The sequence below is a fragment of the Eumetopias jubatus genome, unplaced genomic scaffold (genome assembly GCF_037043125.1).
Source record: "Eumetopias jubatus isolate StellerSeaLion01/CBP00866 unplaced genomic scaffold, mEumJub1_p1.0 scaffold_2, whole genome shotgun sequence".
NCBI classification, from domain to species: domain Eukaryota; kingdom Metazoa; phylum Chordata; class Mammalia; order Carnivora; family Otariidae; genus Eumetopias; species Eumetopias jubatus.
Window position 1 is genome coordinate 39,667,358 of NW_028274808.1, and position 27,260 is coordinate 39,694,617.

General features: G+C 35.4%; 1 protein-coding gene across 1 annotated transcript in view; it reads left to right on the forward strand.

The window, feature by feature from the left end:
• Positions 1–27,260, forward strand: part of HOOK3 (hook microtubule tethering protein 3) — a 104,227-nt gene that overhangs the window by 43,972 nt on the left and 32,995 nt on the right. Inside the window, exons 7-15 of the mRNA XM_028124134.2 lie at positions 226–288; positions 1,891–1,974; positions 4,258–4,421; positions 10,158–10,298; positions 11,868–12,069; positions 16,659–16,769; positions 17,456–17,543; positions 24,126–24,195; positions 26,472–26,612. Of these exons, the coding sequence (XP_027979935.1) occupies positions 226–288; positions 1,891–1,974; positions 4,258–4,421; positions 10,158–10,298; positions 11,868–12,069; positions 16,659–16,769; positions 17,456–17,543; positions 24,126–24,195; positions 26,472–26,612 (1,064 nt within the window). The remainder of the gene's footprint in view (positions 1–225; positions 289–1,890; positions 1,975–4,257; positions 4,422–10,157; positions 10,299–11,867; positions 12,070–16,658; positions 16,770–17,455; positions 17,544–24,125; positions 24,196–26,471; positions 26,613–27,260) is intronic.

Here is a 27,260-nt window from a genome sequence, read left to right on the forward strand (position 1 = left end):
GCACCAGAATTTAGACCTGTAATTTTAAATGAAGACATTATCCTGGGATGAAATTTCAGACTGAAAACTTTGACTGTATAGGACAATGTACCTTTTACATTTGTGTTTTCATTTTAATTTTTATAATTCTGTGGTGGCCAGGTGTTCATGTTGTTGTCTCAGTATATTTTATATGATGTCATTTTTGCCTCAGAGTTATAATCTTAATTTAAATCTTAATTTCAGTTGATGAGTAAGGAATCTCCTGTCTCTGCTGGAAACGATGCCTATGTTGACCTTGATCGCCAGGTATCTAATTTTGCATTGTTTTTATCCATTTAGAGATTGAAAAGAATAAACTTCAGATATTAATGAAAAGAATGTTTCAGTTGAATTTGCTTGTAGAATATATTGGTTTAATTATTTGTTTTTTACTTAAATTCAAGACTTAAGCTACTTTACTAGTGGATATTACACATTTGTAATTAAATTTATAATTTGTAGTTAAAATATTTCATGACCCACTTTAAAATAAATTAACTTTAAGTCATTGTAATTCGTGTTTTCTAGTCGTGATTTTTCTTTTTCCATTGGTGATATCTTTCTATATGCCACATTTAACACAACAGATGCATTCCTGGAAAGTGGCATGCATTTTAATCTTATGATTTACAAAATACCTTTTATTTCACATGCGTCTTCCTTTGCATATGTCTCCTCCACCCTTCATCTTTGTGAAGGATTGAACAGTCAGTAGATATTTAAATGTACTAAGGAACCTACTGTATTTTTAAAGGAACTCTGCAGTATATTCTTGTGTTTTTTGTTTTTTTAAGATTTTAATTATTTATTTGACAGAAAGAGAGACAGCGAGAGGGAATACAAGCAGGGGGAGTGGGAGAGGGAGAAGCAGGCTTCCCACTGAGCAGGGAGCCCGATGCTCGATCCCAGGATCCTGGGATCATGACATGAGCCGAAGGTAGACGCTTAACGACTGAGCCACCCAAGCGCCCCTATTCTTGCGATTTTAACCAAAAAGTTATTTTGTAATTTTAATTACTGCTTTCTGATAAAATACTGTAACTTAAATTGTCAGTTTCTATATTCCATCTGTCCTGGGACATTGTTCAAAGGTTGAACAGTAATCTTTGTGTTATCCTCTCATATTTCTTCCCAGTGGTTTCTAAATGTTTTGTAGGAAAATCTTTGGACATGATACAATTTTAACCTGAGTTGTAATTTGCTTCCCTTACTTTGTGATATTAGATATTAAAGTTGTTGCCTTGTATGATTTTTTTTTTGTATTGATATTACACAGAGGTTTGGTCACATGAAAGGAAAAGCTGTTATAATTTTTATATCAATTTTTTTCTTTTTTGTAAATTATCAATTTTAATTTGTTCATGTGTTGCTAACTTAGGGTTTATGGGACACAACTCAGTAATGTTTGACTTGTGTTGAGAATCAGAATAATAACAATATTTTTAAAACTGTGTTATATAAATTAACATAAAGGTTTAATGACTGAAGAACTTGTGTTGAAATACTTTTAGCTATATATTTCAACAATTGAAACCCTCATCCTCTAGCACATACATATGTTATCAAGGGAAAATTTCTTAGTTATTACAGAATCAACATTACCAAGAATCATGTAGCCCAGATAGGAAAGTGTAAGAAAACTTGATAAGAGGAAAGAACCAGATTCAGAGTACCGAAAAGACAAGACTTAGGACCAGAAGATGTTCAAAGTTAGAAATGGCTGCTTTTGACTCTTCAGAAGAGTTCTCGATTTCTCCCTGCCCCTCAGAAAGAAATGAAAGTATTTTAATTCTTTATTGTGCCTATGTAATTATTAATTGTTGCTACTTCATATTGAAATGTTTATTGCATCTCTTTGTTTCTAACTAGTTGAAGAAAACTACAGAGGAACTAAATGAAGCTTTGTCAGCAAAAGAAGAAATTGCTCAAAGATGCCATGAACTGGATATGCAGGTAAGAGATCTTTTCTGTGTACCACCTATTTGAAATGCACCACTATAAGCAACACCAAATGTACTGTGTACTACCATACAGTATAGTTTGGCTATCATGCAATCCTAATTAAAAAAAAGGAGGGAAACAGATTCTTGGTTAAAGATAGTAGACTCATCAAATATATTAATTTTCTTTCCTTCCTGCATCCCCACTAAATTTATAATAAATGAATGAAAATGGTATAAGGACACAAGAAAAGAAAGGAGGGATATCTGTGCTAGCTTTAGGGAGGGGTGGGGGGAGGTTTTTTTAAAGCCCTCATTTGTAGGGTTTGCCAATATCCATAGTGGATACTCAATTTACATAAAGGCCAGCTTTTTATAGATAAGCCCTAATGTGAAATTCATGAATGCATAGCTTACAGTTACCCTTGCTTTGACTACTTAAGGAAAATCTGCATTTCAAAAGAGAAAAAGAGAAAGATAAATAGGAAAGTAGTCCTAGAGGAAGTGGAGAAATTTGGGATAGTAGCAGAGATTAATCTTATTAATCCATTTAATACCCTCAGTGAAATTAGTAAAGGTGCTAAAATCAGAAATCAAACACTAAATTAAAAATAGAATTGTTAAAAAATTTGGCCCTTGCCAAATTATAGAGCTGAAGCAGTTTCTTCACTGTCTAGAGAAGGAAAGCTATAGGGCACTCTAATGGCAGGGAAATCAAGAGGAATTGACTGAGGAGAAAGAGAAGCCTGGTAGGTTGGTACAGAAACCAAAAGAGTAAGGTGTCCTGGCAGCCAAGTGAAGAAACTGCTTCAGGCAGGAGGGTGTGATCGATTGTGTCATATGTTGATTATTCACAGTGACATGGAAGTGTCAGTAGTGATCCTGATGCGTTCTTCTGTGGAATGGTAGGGCCAGTAGCCCAACATAGAGTTCAAGAGAAAGTGGGCAATGGCAAGTGAGAATTAGAAACGGCACTTAACTTTTGTTTTTACAGCTTTATTGAGCTGTAATTAATATATAATAAACTTCATATTTAAGGTATACAATTTTGATGCATGTTGACATATGTATGAATGTGTGGAAACATTACCACAATTAATGTAATGAACTCATCACCTCCATGTTTCCTCATGACTCTTTGTATTCCCCCTCTGGTCCCCAACTCTGCATTTTCACTATAGATTAATTCGTATCTTCTAAGAGTTGCATATAAAAAGAATCATACATTGTATATACTCTTTTTTTTCTGACTCCTTTCATTATTTTGTGATTGATTCATTTTGGCAGTATCAGTAGTTAATTCTTTTTCTATTGCCAAATAGTATTCTATTGTATGAATATACTAGAACTTTTCCATTCACCTGTTGATGAACATTTGTGTTGTTTCTAGTTTTTCTCTATCACAAGCAAAACTGCCCTAACATTCTTTATAAGTCTTTGTGTGGGCCTGTGCTTTTATTTCTCATGAGTAAGTAAATACTGGCTGGATCATGTGGTAGTTGCATGTTTAATTTTTTTGGAAAATGCAAAGCTGTTTTCCAAAGTGCTTGAAACATTTTACATTCTCACCAGAGATGTATGAGACTTCCATTTGTTCTACATCTTTAGGGGCACCTGGGTGTGTCAGTCGGTTAAGCATCTGACTCTTGATCCCAGCTCAGGGCATGATCTCAGGATCATAAGTTCAAGCCCTGTTGGGCTCCACGTGGAGCCTACTTTAAAAAAAAAGAAAGTTCTACATCTTTCCCAACACTCGGTATTGCCAATATTTTTTGTTTGAGCCATTCTAGTAAGACTGTATTGGTATAACATTGTGGTTTTAATTTGCATTTCCTTAATGATTAATCATGAGTATCTTTTTGTGTGCTTAGTTGCCATTTACGTATCTTATTTGGTGAACTATCTTTCCAGATATAAAGAATGAACTCTTGGGGCGCCTGGGTGGCTCAGTTGGTTGAGCGACTGCCTTCGGCTCAGGTCATGATCCTGGAGTCCCGGGATCGAGTCCCGCGTCGGGCTCCCTGCTCAGCGGGGGGTCTGCTTCTCCCTCTGACCCTCTTCCCTCTCGTGCTCTCTGTCTCTCATTCTCTCTCTCAAATAAATAAATAAAACCTTAAAAAAAAAAAACTCTTGCTTACTCTTACGTATTGCTCTGCCTGTGCAGTATTCCAAAGTAATGTAATAGTTTTAAGTGGAAGTTGATTAAAACAGGCTTCCATAATGCTAATTCACAAGTGATTATGCTGATGCCAGTGTAATTGGAAGAAATAATTGCTGTCTTCCTATATTCTAACAGGTTGCAGCATTGCAAGAGGAGAAAAGTAGTCTCTTGGCAGAGAATCAGGTATTAATGGAAAGACTTAATCAATCTGATTCTATAGAAGATCCTAACAGTCCTGCAGGAAGAAGGCATCTGCAGCTCCAAACTCAGCTGGAACAACTCCAAGAAGAAACATTCAGGTAAAAGACCACTCACTAAGGTCTAATTTTTAAAAATTTGTTAACTATCTTTTAATGTTAAAAATGTAGTGTTAGGGGCACCTGGGTGGCTCAGTTGGTTAAGTGACTGCCTTTGGCTCAGGTCATGATCCCAGAGTCCTGGGATCGAGTCCCGCATTGGGCTCCCGGCTCAGCGGGGAGCCTGCTTCTCCCTCTGACCCTCTCCCCTCTCATGCTGTTTCTCTCTCTCTCTCTCTCTCTCTCATAAATAAATAAATAAAATCTTTAAAAAAAATGTGGTGTTAGGACTTTTGGGTAGCTGCAGACCAAATAATAATAACTTCCCCCAAATTTTCCCACATGACATGAAATATAACTTCATGTCTAGGAAAAATTCTATCAAATCTATACTATACCCTCAGGGGCATCTGGGTGGCACAGTAAGTAAAGTGTCCAATTCTTGGTTTTAGCTCAGTTCATGATCTCAGGGCCGTGAGATTGAGCCCCACGTTGGGCTCTGCCCTGGGCATGGAGCCTGCTTGGGATTCCCTCTCTCCCTTTTCCTCTGTCCCCCCTCCCCCGCCTTAAATAAATAAATAAATCTTTAAGAAAAAAAAAATACACGCTCATTATTACCTGAAAACAGAATGCCTCAACCGAAATATAACTGTGACTGAAACAAACATGAGCCACACATCCCACACACCTGTCCCACCCTATCCTGCTAGGTACTTTGAGGCAAGTGAAGGCAGACTGACAAAAAAAATTGAAGGAAGACAGAAAAACACGAGTGAAGGGGCCTGAGGGTAATAAGTTGGAGAGATTACCAGAAAGATTAAATTCACTCAAAATCTGAAACTACTTTTAAAATAAAAAAAGATTATGGGGCGCCTGGGTGGCTCAGTCATTAAGCTTCAGCCTTCGACTCAGGTTGTGATCCTGGGATCGAGCCCTGCGTCGGGCTCCCTGCTCCGCGGGAAGCCTGCTTCTCCCTCTCCCACTCTCCCTGCTTGTGTTTCCTCTCTCACTGTGTCTCTCTCTGTCAAATAAATAAAATCTTTAAGAAATAAAGATTAGACTACAGACTTCAGGGGAAAAAATTCATAGTTAAGTACATGGTCTTAAAGGACCAGTCACCGTAAAAACATAAAGGCACTGAGTTTAAAGAGACACAGTATAAAGGCCAGGAGCCTGATTTATAGAGACAGCCTTATTTAAAAGGCAAACTGATTTAAAGGGACAGTCTTCTAAACATCTTGGAGAGGAAAAGGCCAAAAGGAAGGAAGAATGGCCCTTTGGCAATTGGATAGTGAAAGGGAAAAGAAGAAAAGGAAAAATTTGGTGTCCGGCCAGACAAAACAGAACCACAAAATTGAAGGATTTAGCAGTAAGAAATAGAATATCTTGCCTTAACAGGAAAGAATAAAAATGATTTTTAAGTCTTCTCTAAAACTTTAGAAATCGTCCACCTCCTATGGTCTACATCAGCAAATCAAGATGTGGTCTGAGGACCCCTTCAGGTTCACTGAGACCCTTTCAGAGAGTCTTCCAGACCTCTTTCCTAACTATCTGCAAGGGTAGATTTCCTTCATATATTTCAGCCAAAAAGCCATCACAACAGATGAATATAGAAATAGCTATGACAACCCAGCTGTCTTCTATTAAACTGGATTATTTGAATCATAAAAGTGTAAAACATCACCACTCTTCTCACTTTTTGTTTTAGAATATAGTTATTTTCCTATAAACTGTGTGTTGTCTATAATATAATGGGTTTATTACTGTTATTTTCAATGTATTTAGGTGTTTGTTTTAATTTCTCAATATAATAGATGAACTTATATAAACAAAAGTTCTTTATAATTTCAGTAATTTTAAGAGTGTGAAGGAGACCAGAAAGTTTTGAGTACCTGTCATCTGCATCTTGACTTTTTTTTTTAAGATTTATTTTTCATTTATTTTTGAGAGAGAGAGAGAGCACACATGAGCTGGGGTAAGGGGCAGAGGGAGAAGCAGATTCCCCACTGAGCAGGAAGCCCGATGCAGGACTTGATCCCCAGACCCCTGGGATCATGACCTGAGCTGAAGGCAGACACTTAACCGACTGAGCCACCCAGGTGCCCTGCATCTTGACTTTCTAGGACAGAATCAGTAGATAGTAGAATTTAAGTATGACTTTATCCTTTTGTTTCTAAATTGTGGCTAGTTTTTTAAAGTATGGTTTGGGGAAGGATACTTAGAATTGTCCTGCATTTTCATAATGAAGGAAATAGTGTCTCATGCTTTTATCATTGCAGTACATACGCAGCTTATATTTTGAAGCACTTAAACAATTCAAATACTTTATTAGTACTACATATTTATATATTTCAGTATTAATTTTTTTTTTGAGAGAGAGCACAAGAGAGGGAGAGCTCACGAATAAGAGGGGCACAGAGAGAGAGGGAGAGAGTGTGGAGCCCAACGCGGGGCTGGATCTCATGACCTGAGCTGAAATCAAGAGTCGGTCACTTAACTGACTGAGCCACCCAGGCGCCCCTCAGTATCTATTATTCTTTATACTCAGATATAATGCTTCTGGCTCATCTTTATTATGACCTTCTACCTTTAATTTCTTTCTTTCTTTCTTTTTTTTTTTGGAGCATTGGTAGCTTTTAAGATTTAAGTCTCAGAGTTTATTTTTAATCACAAAAGGGACATTGTACCTTTTGATGGTGAGATCTGGCAGTTATCATTTTAACCAAATCATCAAACTTAGCAGCACCACCCACATTGTACCCAGTGTCACCCATGTATTTTTGTCAAATATTTAATCTGAATGTAATTATGAAGAAATAATCAGAACAAGGAATATCCTTAAAGATGGCTAAGACTACTTGAAAAAGTCAAAGTTAGAAAAAAAAAAGGAAAGACAAAGATAATACTAGTAAAGATAATGTGAGAATTTTCATTGGATCTTGGATCAGGGTGGAGAGAGGGAACTAGAAGATATTTTTACTACAGTTGGAGAAATTTAAATATGGACTACATATAAGATAATATTAAATTCACATTAGTTGTCTTAGATATGATGATGGTATTATGATGATGTGTGAAAGATGTCCTTGCTGAGGTATTTACTAGGAGTGAAGGGTCATGACCTCTGCAGCTTCCTTTCAAATAGTTCTCCAAAAAATGCATGTTTGTATTTTTTTTTTAAGTGAATGAGAGAAAGAATATGAAACAAAATGTTAATGGTGGGTGAATTTATTAGCAAAGGGTAGGCAGGTATTCACTGATCTATCTTTCAAATTGTCTATAGACTTCAGATATTTAAAGATTTGGTGGGGGGGAGTTAAATCCAATTTTAAATTTAAATCCAATTTTCTAGACGCTGATAACAGCATTTGCTTCCACTTTTCCCTCCCTACATCAAAGTCAACAAAAATAATTTAAAAAAAAGAAAAATACTAACATCAAAAAAAAGTACTAACATCTCATTCATGCATATTTTAAAAATAATCATAAATAAAACAATAGCAAATTCGGTACAGTACTATATTAAAATAAACTTTCTCCCAGGATTGTTAACCTGTCAAATATTAAGTCTATTACAATAACTATTAAATATTTTACTTCCTTCAATCCATAAGTTAAAGGACAAGGAATAGTATAAAATAAGCTTGGTAAAGGGGCGGGTCCCGCATCGGGCTCCCTGCTCAGCAGGGAGTCTGCTTCTCCCTCTGCCTCTCCCCCCTGCTCATGCTCTCTCTCTCTCTTCTCTCTCTCTCTCTCTCTCTCTCTATCTATCTCTGTGTCTCAAATGAATAAATAAAATCTTTAAAAAAAAAAGCTTGGTATGTGAAATTATTATATGTATGTATGTGTAAAGAACAGGGGGAGGATGAATATTAATCTAATATTTGAATTTTTTCTAGACATTCCAAAAATCCTGGCTTTGCCACTTAGTATCTCTGTAACCGTGGGCATGCCTCCATTTCATCCACTATAAAATGGTCTAATAATTACCTACCTTCTAGAAATTTTGAGTATTGAGTTAACAAATGTAAAGTACTGAGAATATTGCCTGGCATATACAATTTAGTTATTTTCTAGAAAATGAAAGAAATGACATAAAAATTTTGGAATGACAAAAAACAAATGATCATTATTTATAAATAATAGGCTTGTCCACCTAGAAAATGTTAAGTGAATCAACTGAAAAGTTCTCAGAACCAGTAAACACTTAATGGGGAGAGGGTAACTGTAAGGTGTTTGCATAGGTCATAAGATTTTCTATCAATAACTAGTTAGTTAATATCATCAGGAAAAACTTGGCATTTGTAAATAAGTATCCAAGAATAAAAAAATTTAAAAGAAATATGAGGGACTTAGGAAAACTCTGTTACACATAAAAATTATTTCAATATGTGGAGAGAGATAACACGTTTACATGTTTTGTTTACATTTTTTTTAAGATTTTATTTATTTATTTGAGAGAGAGAGAGAGAGCACATGAGAGTGGGGAGGGTCAGAGGGAGAAGCAGACTCCCTGCTGAGCAGGGAGCCCGATGCGGGACCCGATCCTGGGACTCCAGGATCATGACCTGAGCCGAAGGCAGTCGCTTAACCAACTGAGCCACCCAGGCGCCCCTGTTTACGTGTTTTTAATGGAAGATTGTAAGAATGCCATTTTCTGAAATTATATAATTTGAACTTGATTCCAATTTAAATTTTATTTTCAGCTAGAAGTATTGAGGAGCAAGAGATTCCCAGATCATTTACACACAAAGTATAATAAGGGAGTACTGGCTGTGTCCAATGTTGAAATGTTATATTTCTGTACTAATTTTAAAAATTTGGTACTGGTGCAGCAAAATACAAACTAGTAACACAAGCAAAGATCCAGAAAGCAACCCAAGTGTATTTAAAAAAATGTGTAATATAATAAAGGTGGCAATTTTTAATCAATAGGTAAAGGTTAAATTGTTAAATGGTTTGGGGGTAGTGGGTAGATATTTTGGCAGGAAAAGTTAGATTCCTACATTATATCATATACTAAAATGAATTCCAGGGGAAATTGAGAATTTCAGTGTTAAAAATGAAACCATATAAATACTAACAATATAAGATAAAAGAGAAAAATTTCTAATCATATACTAAAAATGGAAACCATAAAGTATAAAATTCAACAGTAGAATTACATAAAAACTAAGAATTTCTGTTAATATTCAATATTTAAATAAAATTAAAAGTAAATAATATTTGTGATGTGAGAGACAGTCTTGTAAATCAAAAGGAAGGATTTATGTTATGCAAAACAAAATAAGAAGTAGGAATGGTATTATCCATATTTGGAGGGGAAAGATCTACGAATAGCAACCACACTGGAGGATACACTCAAAAATGTTAACAGTATGATCTATTTAGATCAATACATGATTTTTATCTTCTTTGCTTTTCTCTATTTTGTAAATTTGCAACAAGGAACATATGTTAATTTCATAGTCAGAAATAAAACTTTAAATGAATTATATGTGCTGTATTTTGAAAAATCTTTCTTGACATCTAATTTTCTGAATAGAGGAGTAATTAGTTAAGTTTCTGCAAGCCTTGGACCAGTGGAATCCGTTTTCTGGACAGTTAAAACTTGGAGGTAGAGCTTATGGTCACAGAAGATTCAAGAGTTTATTCTCATGTTTTTTTACTTCCTTTTATTGTTCAAAGGAGAATTGTTAATAAATAGAACTTTCCTGGTCTATTTTGTTTTGGTTACAGACTAGAAGCAGCCAAAGATGATTATCGTATACGCTGTGAAGAGTTAGAAAAGGAAATCTCTGAACTTCGGCAACAGAATGATGAACTAACCACTTTGGCAGATGAAGCTCAGTCTCTAAAAGATGAAATAGATGTTCTTAGGTAAACAATCTTCCCATCTTGTTAGAATCTCAGGCCTGTCATCACCCAGAACAGCTCTACCAATGATGTTAACAAACTCTAGGATCTCTGAACATGGTGTTTAAGAGGACTTAGACCTTCCGGTCTACTTGAGTTCAGATTTCAGTGCTACCATTTATTTAATCTCTGTGTAACCATTTTCTCATCTGTAAAATGGAGATGATGCACATATCTACCTCAGATTTATATGCAGAACTGAGTTTATATTTCTAAACAGTTGGGACAGTATCTGGCAAGTAAGTGTTATATAAATGTTAAATAGAAATTAACCTTCAACCACCACTTCATACTTGTATAGCTCTGGAGCTTTTCTTACTACACCTCCTTTTGTTTAATTTCAAGTCCTCTTCTCACTCAGTCTTCCTCTTCCTCGGATGCTGTCACACCCACGAGGCACCGTGTCCTTGCTGGACCATTTTATCTGCACTTTGTCTGTTCTCTCACCAAGTGCCTTCACTCCCTGCCGCCTCGTTTTCTGACCATTCCACTTGTATAGCCTATCCTCTGTTGGATCATTCCAGCCATTTTTACTTTTGCTCTTTGAGTACTAAGAAGGAGTAGAGAAAATCATATAGTGATATAGTTTTGTCCTGCTACAAATTCATGATCTTTACTCTTCGTTGGGTTGGTTCTTACCTGTGCTCACTATTCTGCTCATCACAGATAGTTCTGTCTCCCATTCCTCCCATAGCTAGTACATATTTCCATAACTTCTCACCTGGATGCCCACCCCCCATACCTCTCCGTGCCTTAGTCTCAGTAGATGACATTGTCTCCTACTGCATCAAAGAAAGGGGCCATGAACTATGGGACTCTCCATGTCCTATACTTCCTGCACCTCCTAACTGCCCTGCATTGCCACCTGTCTTTTTTCATTTTTGCTTTTAGAATGTAGACTTGTTATTCTTTCTCATGTCCAGTACTGATTCCTTTTTCAGTGCTCTGAGTCTCAACACTTCTTGCTTACACAAGGACCATGTTACATCAGTCATCATTTCTCTTCCCATCTGGATCTCCCACCTTAGCAAATGTTTGTATGTTTAGGTCTCTTTCCTCTTAGAAAAAAAGACTTATTCCTGTCTCCTTCCCTCCAGAACAAATTTTATATTACAACAAGGTGAAATTTACATGGTCTCCTTAACTCCCTAAAATTTGCCACCTTCTGCCACCATTTGCCACTCCTGGAAAATAGCTGTTCCTGTGGTCATTAATAACATTCTAATTGCCAGATCATTTGGACCCTGCTCAATGTATTTTGCTTTTGAGCTACATGCGACTCTGCTGGTTACCCCTCCCCCCCACCACCACCACTTGCTTTCCTTAAATTATATAACATTCTTCATTACACATTTTGCTGTAATTTTGGTCATATTTTTTAGCCTGAACAAAACATTAATCTGGACTCACCTTTGGTCTTATAATTTCATTAGAATATGTTCTTTTCTGGCAGTCCCTCTTGGGTTAGCACTTTTAAAACCGCTTTACAACTCTGGATGTGTTTCTGATTTCTGATTTCCCATCTCATTCTAGACATTCTTCTGATAAAGTGTCTAAACTAGAAGGCCAAGTGGAATCATATAAAAAGAAGCTAGAAGATCTTGGTGATTTGAGGCGTCAGGTTAAACTCTTAGAAGAAAAGAATACTATGTATATGCAGAACACTGTCAGTCTAGAGGAAGAGTTAAGAAAAGCCAATGCAGCTCGAAGTCAACTTGAGACATATAAGAGACAGGTAAAAAGAATAGTAACAAAGTTTCTTCGTGATGTTTTCAAGCAAGTTCTCCATTACAACATTGTGGCTTACCAAAAATCCACTTACTTTGTTTTCACAGTATTGTTTTTTATCTATGAAACTTAGGGTTTTTTATTGTTTTTTTAACTCAGTTTTTGATTTTAATTTTAATTCCAGTATAGTTAACATTGAAACTTAATTCTTATCCAGAGGTTATTGACTAGTGTCTGTAGCAGATCCTTCTATTTTTTATTTTTAAGTTATTATATAATACAAAATACACAGAAGTAAAAGAATAATACAAGTATCTATGCTTAAAGAATAAAACAGACTCTTCCCCTCCCCATTATAGTTATCACTGTGCTGTTTTGTAGTTTTCATTATCATGCAACTCTTTATTCATTTGGTGCATATATATTAGTTCATATATATATAATGTATAACGTTTTTGACATGGTTCAGAACTATATAAATGATATAGTAAAAGGACTCTTCTGTGATTTACTTTGCTCAGTATATTTGGGAAATTTGTTTATGTTGATAGGTATAGCTTTATTCCTTTGTACCGCTGTATGGTATCCTGTTGAGTCACTATACCACAATTTACCCATTTTCCCGTCAGAGGACATACAGGATGTTTTAACTTTTTTTTTTTTTAATTATAAATGCCACTATGCATATTATTGAACATGTCCTCTTCGTGTGTGTGAAAGTTTTTCAGCTATAAGGAGTTTCTTCCTTAGGGTGTCTTCATTTAATTAAATATTGCTAAATTGTTCTTCAAAGTGATTGTATTACTAAATAGCAGTTTTTATGAATTCCTGTTGTTGCACATCACCAACACATAGTATTGTCATACTTGAAATTTTGCCAATTGGATGAATATGAAATAGTGTCTCCTCATGATTATATTTTGCATTACCCTAATTACAAATATATTTACTGATCACGTTCTTTTGTGAATGGCCCATTTTAAATCTTTTATTCATTTTTAAAATTGTATTATTTTTCTTACTGATTTCTTAAAGTTCTTTATATGTTCTTGCTATTAATCTTTTGTCAATTACACTTGCAGCATTTATTTTCTGCCAATCTGTAAACTGTCTCTACTTTTTTTGATGTTAATTTTAAGATAATGAACTTTAAATATCTTTTTATGATTTGTGCCTTTTATGTCTTAGATCATTTCCTACACAAGGGTGTAAGCCAATCTCTATTTTCTTAACAAAGATTTAAAGTTTGTTTTGCACAATTAGGTCTCTTATCCATATGGAATGAGTTTTTGTGTAGGCTGCTAGGTTAAGGATCCATTTGATACTTTATTGTCTATGTAGGCAACCATTCAACCTAGTGGCGTTTATTTAATAGTCTCTTCCACAAGGACCTGCAATTTCTGTCTTACCACATACCTAAAGTTTCCATCTTAATTGTAAGTTTGTTTCTTGGCACACTCTTCTGTTTCATTGGTTTATTTGTCTACTCTTACACCAGTACCCCACTTATTATTATCTATAGATTTTTAGTCATTTCATATTTGATAGCACAGATAACACACACCTTGTTCTTTTTCAAAACTATTAGACCTTTTCCTTTGCTTTATACCCAAAACCTTTGGGATTAGAATTACATTGACGCTGTTGATTAACCTGAAGAGAACTGACATCTTTATGACAATGAATGGTCCTGTTGGTGAATACAGCTTTCCATTTACTTAGGTCTTCAATGTCTTTCAGTGAAGTTTTATAATTTTCTTCTAGATGTCATGTACATGTTTTGTTATATTTACTCTTAGGTACCTTATTCGGATTTTTGGATTTTGTAACTGCAATTAGCAAAAGAAAGGATACCATTTTCAGTTTGTTGCTCATTTAAATGATTGAAATTGATTTTTATGTTCATTTTACAACCATGCCAGATTCTCATATTACTTCTAATAATGTCTGTAGGGTCTCTCGTCAGAAGTCATATACAAATAAAAGCAGTTTTTTTTCTTTCTTTCTACTCCATACCCTTTTTTGCCTTCTTAATCAGCATGTTTGACCTGTAATACAACTCTGAATAGAAATAATTATAGTAGATAATCATTTCTTGTCGATTTTGTACAGAATGCTTTAAAAGTTTTACCGGTATATTATTAGCACATTTTACTCAGGTTGTCTGTCTTTTTTTTTTTTAAAGATTTTATTTATTTATTTGAGAGAGAGAATGAGAGATAGAAAGCATGAGAGGGAAGAGGGTCAGAGGGAGAAGCAGACTCCCTGCTGAGCAGGAAGCCCGATGTGGGACTCGATCCCGGGACTCCAGGATCATGACCTGAGCCGAAGGCAGTCGCTTAACCAACTGAGCCACCCAGGCACCCAGGTTGTCTGTCTTTAGATGCTGAATTTAATCAACTCCTTTTCCTACACCATGGAGAGATTCCTGTACTGCTCCTCCTTTCTGTTAACATGATGAATTATATTAACAGATTGTTGATGCTTAAACCATCCTTGCATTCCTGAGTTAAACCTCATAGAGTCACTTAGGATTTGTTGTTTTCACATTGTTAGATTTGCTTTGTTCATTTTACTTGGAATCTTTTTCCTCTCTGATTCAGTTGAAGTTCTCTATCTCATACTTTCCTGATCTGATTTTGGCATCAAAACTATATACTAGCTTCAAATCAGTTGAAGAAGTTTTAATAGAACAGCTCTGTACACCATGAATGACTGGCAAGTTTTTTTGCTGGATACATTTCTTCCCAACATTTTATTATATTTTCATACACAATAAAGTTGAAAGAATTAGTGAACTTAAATGTGGTCTGAAAATTACCCAAAATAAAAGTACCTCAGAGAAACCATATGTGAAATTTAAAAATATTAAATTAAAATGAGATGATTTGAGTTTCAGAAGAGAGAACAGCAAGAATTACAGAAAGACATTATTTGAAGAAAAGAATGACTGAATAGGGGCACCTGGATGATTCAGTAGGTTAGGTATCTACCTTCAGCTCTGGTCATGACCCCAGGGTCCTGGGATCAAGTCCCACATCTGGCTCCCTGCTCATCGGGGATCCTGCTTCTCCCTCTGCCTCCTTGTGCTCTGTGTGTCAAATACATAAAATCTTAAAAAAAAAAAATGCCTGGGCGCCTGGGTGGCTCAGATGGTTAAGTGTCTGCCTTCGGCTCGGGTCATGATCCCAGAGTCCTGGGATCGAGTCCCGCATCGGGCTCCCTGCTCCTAGGGAGCCTGCTTCTCCCTCTGCCTCTCTCCCTCTCTCTCTGTCTGTCTCTCATGAATAAATAAATAAAATCTTTAAAAAAAAAAAAAAATGCCTGAACAATTTTAGAACTAATGAAGGACATCAGAGATAGTATTAACAATGAATTACAAAATAAATAAGGAATCTACAACTAGAAATATTGCAGTACAATTCTGTAATACATGAATTCTACCTATTTTGATCTGTGGCTTACTATACTTTGTTTTTCAATGATAGTATTTTTCTTTCCACAAGTTCTCTTTGAGTATTCTTTCAAACCTGCCTGATCATCTTCCTTTCATATTTTAGATTTCTGTCTTTATTTTCTTTATGTATTTCATAATTTAGATTTCTGTCTTTATTTTCTTTATGCATTAAACCTCACATTTTATAACTGATAATTCCAATCAAATCTTTATAGGTCTTATTCTACTATTTTGTTGTTGTTAGTACTATTTATGTTTTTCTAACTGGTGTTCATAGTAGCTTCTTTATGGCCTTTGCTCTTTGATTTGGCTCATCTTTCTCTTCGGGAATACTTGGGAGTCTGGGTTGGTACTGTGTTCCTCCAGACAACATATGTTTTGTTTAGGCCAGATATTTCACAGCACTACCAACCAAGACTAAATTAATTGCTTGAGTTAGGATTTGCCAGATAAGGCATGTGGTAAAAAATGGAAACAAACCTACATATTAGCAGGCCATATTTAGAATCGAAATTTCAAGTTACACTTCATTAAACCCAGAGTACTCACTGTAAGACAGGCAATCTTCCTTACTGCTTTTTCCAGCTAATGGATTTTTTCCTAACCTGTTTACTGACTCAGCACCTTTTAAAGCCCAAGGTGGTTTAACAACCATATCTTCCTTTAAATTCAAAGCTCTAGGTTCCTGGTATTAACAGTTGGTGGATGCCTCATGGTACCCCATAGCTTCCGTACAAACTTCTCACTGCAGTTTTCGCCCCTGAAGGTTTCCCTTATTTCTTGTAAGCTTAGCTGTGCAATTGGACTTTTTCCCCTCTTGTTTCTTTGGCTTTGTGCTGAAAGAGTTTCAGACTCCTTTGTTACCTGTATAACAGGAAATGGAAGCCTGTCCTGTAGGTTCTTTTGTAATTTTGTACATTGCTATTCTGGATGATCTGGTTTTAGAACCCATGATGTCTGGGTAGGTGTTTGTTACTTGTTCTCTCTGTTGGGGTAGGCTGCTATAGCCTACACTTTTTTTTTTTTTTTTTTTTTTAGTATTTTGGGGGGAGGGAGTTTTCATAGCTTTGCAGAAGAAAATAGTGAAAATTTTTAATGTTTCAAAAATTATACAAATTAATGGTACCTTTCTGAATCAGGTAGTAGAACTACAAAATAGATTATCTGAAGAATCGAAGAAAGCAGATAAATTAGATTTTGAATATAAGCGGCTAAAAGAAAAAGTTGACAGTCTTCAAAAAGAAAAGGATGTGAGTATAATAAGGCATTTTGGTTTTGAGCACTGCTAAAATTAAGATAATGATATTTAATTCCTTCTATTTATAAATTTTTAAATTAGAGACCCTGTTTTTTAAATTAGAGAAGATTTACATTTGTATTTCAGAAATAAATCTAAAAGATTAAAAGAATAATTTTATTTCCACTAATTTCTTTTGTATGTCTTTATCTTTTCTACCACTGTTGCTTCTTATACATTGTTTTGCTCATTACTTTCTATAAATTTGTGTAGCTTTTTTGTTTTCTTTAGAATTAATACAGAGGACACAATTCTTTTTGTTGTTCAGCATATTTTGAATCTTTTAAAAATGTTTTTACTTTGTAATGCTTTATGAATATTTAGTCTTTGCTGTTTGATTTTTTTTATGTCTAATGAAAGGAATCTTATTTGTATAATGTACTTATGTTAAGGACAGAGTAGACACTTTTGTTTCTTATGTTTAACTGTGAGTAACATTGCCTTGCACATATTAGATGTTGAATGGGATAAAGTTTGTTGTAATATTTTCCTTTTATTATGATCTTTCTGTGGAAGATCAAAAGGTGAAACATGCCCATTTTCCCTGCTGTTCATCATTCTCTTAGTAAGGCAAAGACCACTGATGAATAAATTCATAAAACTTGAAGCTAACTTTTCTTCTTTTTAATGTCCCTCCAGAGGTTAAGAACAGAAAGGGATTCTCTGAAGGAAACCATTGAAGAGCTTCGTTGTGTACAGGCTCAAGAAGGACAGCTCACAACTCAAGGTAAAAACATTTCAGTAACCAAGATTATTTATTTCTTATGATAACAGTAGGAATTTTAGCTTCAGGGGCACCTGGGTAGCTCAGTCAGTTGAGTGGCCAACTCTGGATTTTGGCTCAGGTCATGATCTCAGGGTCCTGGAATCAAGCCCCTTGTTGGGCTCCATGTTCAGCAGGGAGTCTGCTTGCGGATTCTCTCTCTGCCCCTCCCCCCCACTTGCACACTCTTTCTCTAAAATAAATACATAAATTTTTTTATAATTTTAGATTCATTTTAAAGTGCTTGCAACAATGGATGCAAATGAAAAATTAGTGAACAGGCCGTGAAGTTGATATAAATTCTAAACTGTTAGCCAGATTTTATGGTAAATAGGCTATAATAATGAGACCAGATTTACTTGCCTATTTTGTATTTTAATTTTATTTAAATATTTGAATTTTATCAGGTCAAAAGCATAAACATTTGTTAAATCATTTGTGTTAATAATAAACCTGGAAAGTTTTATTCTGGAAAGTTTCTTATGACCTCTTTAAAAATCAAACTTTCTAAGTCAGTGATTTTTTTTTTTTTTCCACCTGAGATGTGGGGTGGATATCAATCCATTACAGGACTTCTGTCCAAAGTAGAACTTTGCTGTTCTCACAGGAAAGGAGCAGCACTTAGCTCAGGGTTAGTCCCTCTCACTTTTGTCATCATGCTGGCAGATGTGGAGCCCAAACGGTGACTTGTACAGCTTCACAGTTGTTCGCTCCCCTCTAGTAAGAAGCCCTTGGCTTTTCAGTTACCCGAAACTGGAATTCTTCCTTTCCTCTGACTATACCCTCCTTTTTCTCCTCATTCCTTCTACGTATTACATTTCACCTGTAACCCCCTCTCGTTATGTCTGTTGATAAGCTGGACAGCTCTCTTCTGGCCTTGTTGTCTAGCTTACATGGCCTGTCTAGCAGCCGTTTTAACTATGTTTTCATCACCACCATCTTTCTTTATGCTGAAAGCTTGTCAAACCCTAATTCAGATAGCCTAAAGTTTTTTTCTCTATTCCAAATTAACCAGAACCAGCTAAAGACAATTATTTCTCTTTTTTCTTTTTTTTAATTAAGATATAATTGACATATAACATTGTTAGTTTCAGGTGTACAACCTAATGATTTGATATTTGTATATATTGTAAAATGATCACCACACTAAGTCTAATTAACATCCATCAACATACACAGTTACAAAATTTGTTTCTCTTGTGATGAGAACTTTTAAGATCTACTCTCAGCAACTTTCAGATATGCAGTACAGTATTATGAACTATAGTCACCATGCTGCACGATATAGCCTTGTGACTATTTATATTGTATCTGGAATTTTATGCCTTTTGAACCCCTTCACCCATTTTGCCCACCCTCCACATCCCACCTCCGGGTGAGCTTGGTTTTTTTGTGTTGTTTTTTGTTTTGTTTTCTTTAGATTCCACATAGAATTGAGATCACACAGTATTTGTCTTTCTCTATCTGAGTTATTTCACTTAGCATAATGCTCTCAAGGTGCATAATATCACAAATGGCAAGATTTCATTCTTTTTATGGCTGAATAATATTTATATACACACACACACACACACACCCCACAATTTGTTTATCCATTTATCAATTGATGGAAATGTAGATTGTTTCCATGTCTTAACTGTTGTAAATAGTGAGGGCACAGATACCTCCTCAAGTTAGTATTTTCATTCCTATGGATAAATTCCCAGAAGAGGAATTGCTGGATCATATGGTATTTCTATTTTTAATTCTTTAAGGATCCTCCATACTGTTTCCCATAGTAGCTACACCAAATTACATTCTCTCCAACAGTGCACCAGGGTTCCCTTTTCTCCACAGCCTCACAACTTGTTATCTCTTGTTCTTTGGATAATAGCTATTCGAACAGGTGTTAGGTGACCTATCATTGTGGTTTTGATATGCATCCCCCTGATAGTGATGCTGAGCATCTTTTCATGTGTCTTTTGGCCATCTGTTGTCTTCTTTGTAGAAAATGCCTATTCAGGTCCTCTGCCCATTTCTTAATTGTTGTTTTTGCAGTTGAGTTGTATGAGTTGTTTTTTATATTAACCCCTTATCAGATACATGGTTTGCAAATATTTTCTTCCATTTAGTATATTGCCTTTTCATCTTGTTCATAGTTTTCTTTGCTGTGCAGAGACTTTTTAGTTTATAGTAGTCAGTAATAGATTTTTACTTTTGAGAAAATTATATGTTTACACACACACACACACACAACTATTTCTGAATGTAATTGGACCCTTATTGCTGCTTGGTAATCCTTTCATGTATCTCTAATCAACTATATGAGTTTTCCCAAAATTTAGGAATCAGCCTAAGCCTTAATTCTTTAACTCTGAGCTCCTATATCCTCAAGAGAGGCCATCTTATGTAAACTTACACATTTATTGCTTTGCTACTTATAAACCCATATGTTTTAACCTTATTTACATATATGTTGTTGACCTAGCAGTTTTGCTCTAAAAATTTATCCTAATGAATTAAGCATCATTTATAATAGTGAAATTTAGCAACAATCTAAAAGCAGTCTCATTCAACTGTATCCTGTAGAGCCATTAAAAAGAATGAAGTATATTTTATATGCCTGACATGGAGAGTTGTGTATATCATTATATTTAAAAAGTTGTTGACATTGTGATAAACACTGTTAGCAAGCTAAGACTAGAAGGAAGCTTCCTCAAGCTAATAAAGGACAGCAATGAAAAACCTATAGCTAACCTCATACTTAATGATGAATATTAAATGCTTTCCCCCTAAGATCAGAAACAAGGCAAGGATGATCACTCTTTTTTTTTTCTATTTTGTTATTTACTAAACTCCAGTATAGTTAACATACAGTGTTATATTAGTTTCAAGTGTACAGTATAGTTGATTCAGTAATTCTATACATCACTTAGTGCTCATCAAGATAAGTGTACTTCTTAATTCCCATTACCTATTTCATCCATCCCCCTCACCCACCTTCCCTCTGATAATTGTCTGTTTATCTATAGTTAAGTGAGAGTCTGTTTTTAGGTTTGTCTCTTCCTTTTTTTTTTTTCCTTAGAGTGGGAGCAGGGAAGGACCAAGGGAGAGGGAGAGAGAGGATCTTAGCATTATACTCTGTAGCTGCATCCATGTTGTTGCAAATGGCAAGATCTCGTTCTTTTTTATGGCCAAATACTATTCCATTTGTGTGTGTGTGTGTGTGTGTGTACACACACACATACATACCACCTCTTCTTTATTCATTTACCTATCATTGGACACTTGGGTTGCTTCCATAATTTGGCTATTGTAAATAATGCTGCAATAAACATAGGGGTGCAAATAAGGATGTTCACTCTTGCCACTTCTATTCGTCATAGTATCAGGTTCTAGGCAGCGCAGTCAGGCAAGAAAAAGAAATAAAAGGCATTCAGATTGGAAAGGAGGATGTAAAAAAATCATAGAACTAGTAAGTAAGTTCAGCAAAGTCTCAAGATACAAGATCAGTATATAAATACCAACGATATTTCTGTGTACTACCAGTAAATAATCTGAAAATGAAATTACAATAGTATCCTAAGGAATAAAATGCTCAGGAATAGGTTTAACAAAGAAGTATAAGCTTGAACACTAAAAACTATAAATCATTGCCAAGATAAAGATCTAGATATATGGGGACTCATGGGTGGCTCAGTCAGTTAAGTGCCTACCTTCAGCTCAGGTCATGATCTCCAGGGTCCTAGGATCAAGTCCCACATCAGGCTCCCTGCTCAGCGGGGAACCTGCTTCTCCCTCTGCGTGCCGCTCCCTCTGCTTGTGCTCTCTCTTCCTCTCTCTGACAAATAAATAAAATTAAAAAAAAAAAAATCTAGATATATGGAGAGACAGTCCATGTTCAGGTATCAGAAAATTCACTCTAGTTAAGATTGCAGTTCTCGAGGGTTCTAGAGGGGAGGGGGGTAGGGGGATGGGTTAGCCTGGTGATGGGTATTGAGGAGGGCACGTTCTGCGTGGAGCACTGGGTGTTATGAACAATGAATCATGGAACACTACACCAAAAACTAATGATGTAATATATGGTGATTAACATAACAATAAATGTGTGGCTTGAAAAAAAAAAAAAAGATTGCAGTTCTCTTTATTGATTTAAAGATTTGATGCAATTCCAGTCAGATTCTAAGCAGACTTCTTTGGTATAAATTGACACGCTGATCCAACAATTTATATGAAAATACAAAGGAGCTAGTATAACAACAACAAAAAAAATCATGGAACAGAAAAGGTTGGAGAGCTCACTACCTTCTGATTTCAAAACTTACTATAAAACTACTATAATTGAAAAGCATGAAATTGACATAAAGATAGTCAGAGATCAATAGAGTGTACCACATTACTAGAATGAAGGAAAAAAACCATCTGATCATTTCAATTGATGCAGAAAAGGCATTTGACAAAATCTAACACCCTTTCATCATAAAACACACACACATACAAAACACCTCAATAAATCAAGAAGAGAACCAGAAAGGATATTTCTGTAACATGATAAAGGCCATATATGACAAACCCACAGTGCACATCATACTCAGTGATGAAAGATTGAAAGCTTTTCCTCTAAGATCAGAAGCAAGACAATACCAACTGCCACCACTTCTACACTTCTATTCAGCATAGCACAGATGTTCTAGCCAGAGCAATTAGACCAAAATTTTTTTAAAATCTAAATTGGAAAGGAAGAACTAAAACTATTGCTGCAGATGACATCACCAAAATCAAAAAACACCTCTTAGAACTAATAAAATGAATTCAGCAAAGTTGCAGGATGCAATTCAGTTATATTAGCTGCAAAAATAAATTATATATGTGTATGCTAATAATGAAGAGTACAAAAAGGAAATTAAGAAAATTTTATTTACAATAGGATCAAAAAGAATAAAATATTTAGGAATAAATTTAACCAAGGAGGCAAAGACTTGCACCCTAAAAACTTACAAAAGTATTGAGATAACAATACTATCAAAAGCAATCTACAGATTCAGTACAACCCTTATTAAAATATTATGGCATTTTTTGCAGAAACAGAAAAACCCATCCTAAAATTCATATGGAATGTCAGTGAACCCTGAATAGCCAGAACAGTCTTGAAAAAAGTTGGAGAACTCACCCTAATTATTTCAAAACTTAATAAAAAGGTAGCAATCAAAGCAGTGGGTATAGGCATAAGGACAGACATACAGACTAATGAAATAGAATAAAGAGCCCAGAAATAAACCCTCCTATATATATGATCAGTGGATTTTCAACAATGGTGTCAAGACCAGTGGGCGAACTGAAAGTCTTTTCAACATACTCTGCTGAAAAAACTGGATATCCACATCCAAAAGCATGAAGTTGTACCCCTATACCATATTAAAAAAATGAAATCAAAATGGATAAAAGACCTAAATATAAGAGTTAAACCTATAAAAACATTAGATGAAAACGGGGAAATTGTCATGACTTTGGATCTGATTTCTTGGAATTGATACCAAAAGCATAGGCAATAAATGAAAAAATTAGACTTCATCAAAATTAAAAACTTTTGCATCAAAGAACAGTATTGATAGTGAAAAGGCAACCCATAAAATGGGGAGAAAATATTTGTAAATCATATATTCGGTAAGTGATTGATATCCAGAATATATAAAGAACTTATACAACTCAACAACAGCAAAAAACAACTAAGCTCACAAGTGGGTAAAGGACTTGAATAGATATTTCTCTAAAGAAGATATACAAATGGCAAAAAAGCACATGAAAAGATGTTCAGTATCAATGTCATTAGAGAAATGCAGATCAAAACCACAATGAGATGGTTCACATCCATTTTGAATGGATTATTACCAGAAAAAGAGAAAGGAAAATAAGTCTTGGGAGGCATGTGGAGAAATTGGTACCCTCATGCATTGCTGGTAGGAATGTAAAATGGGGAGCCACTGGTGGAAGAGTTCGGGGGTTCTTCAAAAAGTTAAAAATAAAATCACCACACGATCCAGCAATTTCATTCCGAAGTAAATATCCAAAAGCATTCAAAGCAAGGACTCAAGCAGAAACTGGTTTACCAATGTTCGTAGCAGCATTATTCACAGTAGCCAAAAGATGAAAACAGCCTAAATGTTCCTCAGCAAATGAATGAGTCAAGAAAATGTACATATATATATATTTGTATACATATACATATCCAATGGAATATTATTTGGCCGTGAAAAAGAATGAAGTTCTGATAAGTTCTGCAACATGTTTGAGTTTTCAAAACATTATGCTAAATGAAGGAATCCAGACACAAGGTAGGTAGTGGTGATGGTTCCACAGCATAGTGAATGGAGTTACTGCCATTCAGTTATTCACTGTACAATTGTTAAAATGATGATAGTATAAGGCAACTGTGACATGGTCTTTTACTTGACTAACATGAAGACTTTAAATGTTAAAATTAATGCTTAAAGTAGGGTTTCATGTAGAAACTAAAAGAAATCAATGTACTCTCTCTTAAATCTTGCATCCGTATTTGTATATTTCTAGGATTAATGCCTCTGGGAAGTCAAGAATCTTCAGATAGTCTGGCAGCAGAGATTGTTACACCTGAAATCAGGTAAGGAGATCGTGAAATTCAGTCATACTACACAGTATTCCTGGAGGAAACTTAGTCCTCTGCAATATAAAGAGGATCAGTTTCTTATTCCTTATTACCGACACTTTCAACATGAACTCAGTATTTAATGTCCATGTTTGCAGCACGTTAGAAGCTTTCTTCAGCTGGCCCAAGAGACTTGATTTTCCCACTTCAGTAGGACAATATTTCACACATTCATGACAAACTAATATATTCGTGATTGGGTATCCTTACCAGACATTTAGCAGTGAAACCACTTGGCTTAAAGACAAAGATTACGCCTAGCCAACAGCCTGCAAAATTAGTCACTAAGATTTATTGGTTAACTATATGAAATGATCTTGGAAAGATGTAGTAGACAGAAATATCTCCCCACCTCTACTATTCTTCCCTCAATATTACCTTACTTTCTTATTTAGTCATAGTGTTTCTAAAATTCCATTTATTTCACTCTATACCTGGCTTGATATGTAGGAATGAAAAATTAGGGGAGAGGCACCAAGTGTCCAGCAGAAGGAGAATGATTAATCCTGAATATTGCTTTTACCTTCTTTGGGACTATTTGCCCCCTCCCCCCTTTTTTTTAAAGATTTTATTTGAGAGAGAGAGCACATAAGAGGGTGGAGGGTCAGAGGGAGAAGCAGACTCCCTACTGAGCAGGGAGCCCAACCTGGACTCAATCCCAGGACTCCAGGATCATGACCTGAGCCGAAGGCAGTTGCTTAACCAACTGAGCCATCCAGGCGCCCCTCTTTGCTGCCTTTTAAAATTGACACTGGTCTTGACTCTCCATAACATCTTTGAGGGGTATTAAATAAAATAATGGTTGTGTAAGAAAGTTACCATAGGCATTCAGTTACTTGTTGAATAAATGACAACAATATTAATTTATTGTTGTTGGCATTTATTTAAGGAGGACAAACAAAAGGAGTATGATGCAGCACCAACAGTGGAAGCATCTTGTATACCTTTTACTTTTCTACCATCTGATGTGGTACTTTATTATTGGACCAGTTGTGACATGGTCTTTTTTTATTTATAAATGCTTCTAATGCAGTTGGATTTTTAATCTGAGGAAGAGAAAAATGATGAAAATTCAACAAACAAAATGGCTTCTTTGAGTATGACTCAATACAAATTTAAATATACTCTGTTTCCAGAAGAGCTATCAAGAAAATGAAATGGTTGGGGTGCCTGGGTGGCTCACTTGTTAAGCGTCTGCCTTCGGCTCAGGTCATGATCCCAGAGTCCTGGGATCGAGCCCCACATCGGGCTCCCTGCTCCGTGGGAAGCCTGCTTCTTCTCCCACTCCCCCTGCTTGTGTTCCCTCTTTCGCTGTGTCTCTCTGTCAAATAAATAATATCTTAAAAAAAAAATGACATGGTAAAAGAGATGAAATATAACATTGTATTAGTTGAAGGTGTACAACATGATGATTTCATATACGTCTGTATTATGAAATGATCACTGCGGTAAGTTAACATTCATCACCACACGTTTTTTTTTCTTGTGGTACTTTTCCTTCGAGCAATATGGCAGAATGTGAATATTGTCTACAAATATCCACAAGACTACTTTTCCAGAAATTAATCCTAAGGAAATAACCAATAAAGCTGATTGTTATTAACTTGTTAAAGCTCAAAACTGGTAACAATTGAATTCTGAATAATTGGGCATTGATTAAATAACTCATCTATACTAACATGTCGTTTAAAGTGGTCTATTACCATTAATGTATAATATTTAATGATGAGATTGTGATTAAGTGTAAATAGCAGATGTAGCTCTAATGCAGCTTCTTAGCAAGAATACAATTTATACATATTTATGGGAATGGGCGGAATGCATATCTTGAAGGCATCCTTCATTGAATATTATATCTTGACACCAAGTGATTAGCAGTTCAAAAACATAGCATTAGAGGTCATGTTTTTTGATAAGAACCAAAGAACAAATACATAAATGCATTCATAGCTTAACCATTTAAACCAAAAAGGAAATAACATTTTGAAATATCATTCATTACAAATCATAATATTTGAAGATGCTGTTATCTTCAGATTATCCATTCTGAAAAGAAAGTACTAAAGACCTGAAATGTATTGTCTTAGCCAGTTACAAGAGCTAAATTCTTTGCAGGTATTTTGTTTTTCCTTTCTGTTCTCTGTGTGAAATCTGTAATTATGCATAGCTGGGTTTTGATAATGATATTGTATTGATGTGCCACATAATCAGTTTTTCTTTTGCTCTTTCAGGGAGAAACTTATTCGTCTTCAGCATGAGAATAAGATGTTAAAAATTAACCAAGAGGGTTCAGACAATGAAAAAATTGCCTTATTGCAGAGTCTTCTGGATGACGCAAATCTACGTAAGAATGAACTGGAGACAGAAAATAGGTAGGAACGTAGATAGATGGCAGCATTTAGACACAGGTTTTCTCTGTTTTCCTTGATTTTGATACCCTTAAAGATTTGAATTTTATTTTGAATACTGATAATGTGTTATTCCATTTCATCATTTTTTCTTAAAGATTTCATTTATTTATTTGACAGAGACACAGCGAGAGAGGGAATACAAGCAGGGGGAGTGGGAAAGGGAGAAGCAGGCTTCCGGCTGAGCAGGGAGCCCGATGCGGGGCTCGATCCCAGGACCCTGGGATCATGACCTGAGCCGAAGGCAGACGCTTAACGACTGAGCCACCCAGGTGCCCCTCCCATTTCATTTTAAGAGGACTTTAATCCATTTTCCTACTTATGGACAGACTTGTGGAAACGTTTTGTGCCTCTACCACAGCATTTCCCTCTGTATTTCTTCAAGCAGAATGATTATCAGACTCCTCCCCTTTTCCCTTTATAATTACTAATTAAAACTAGAGGAATTAAAAAAGTCTGATCATCAATTCAACCTTTCGCAACAATTTCAGTTCTATGCATTACCAGATTAATAAAGTTTACCCTCTTTTTATAAGCTAATACGTTGAAGGATCAGTTGATGTGAGACAAATAGGATCTATCATAACTGAATTGACAAGAACTTTTTATGAA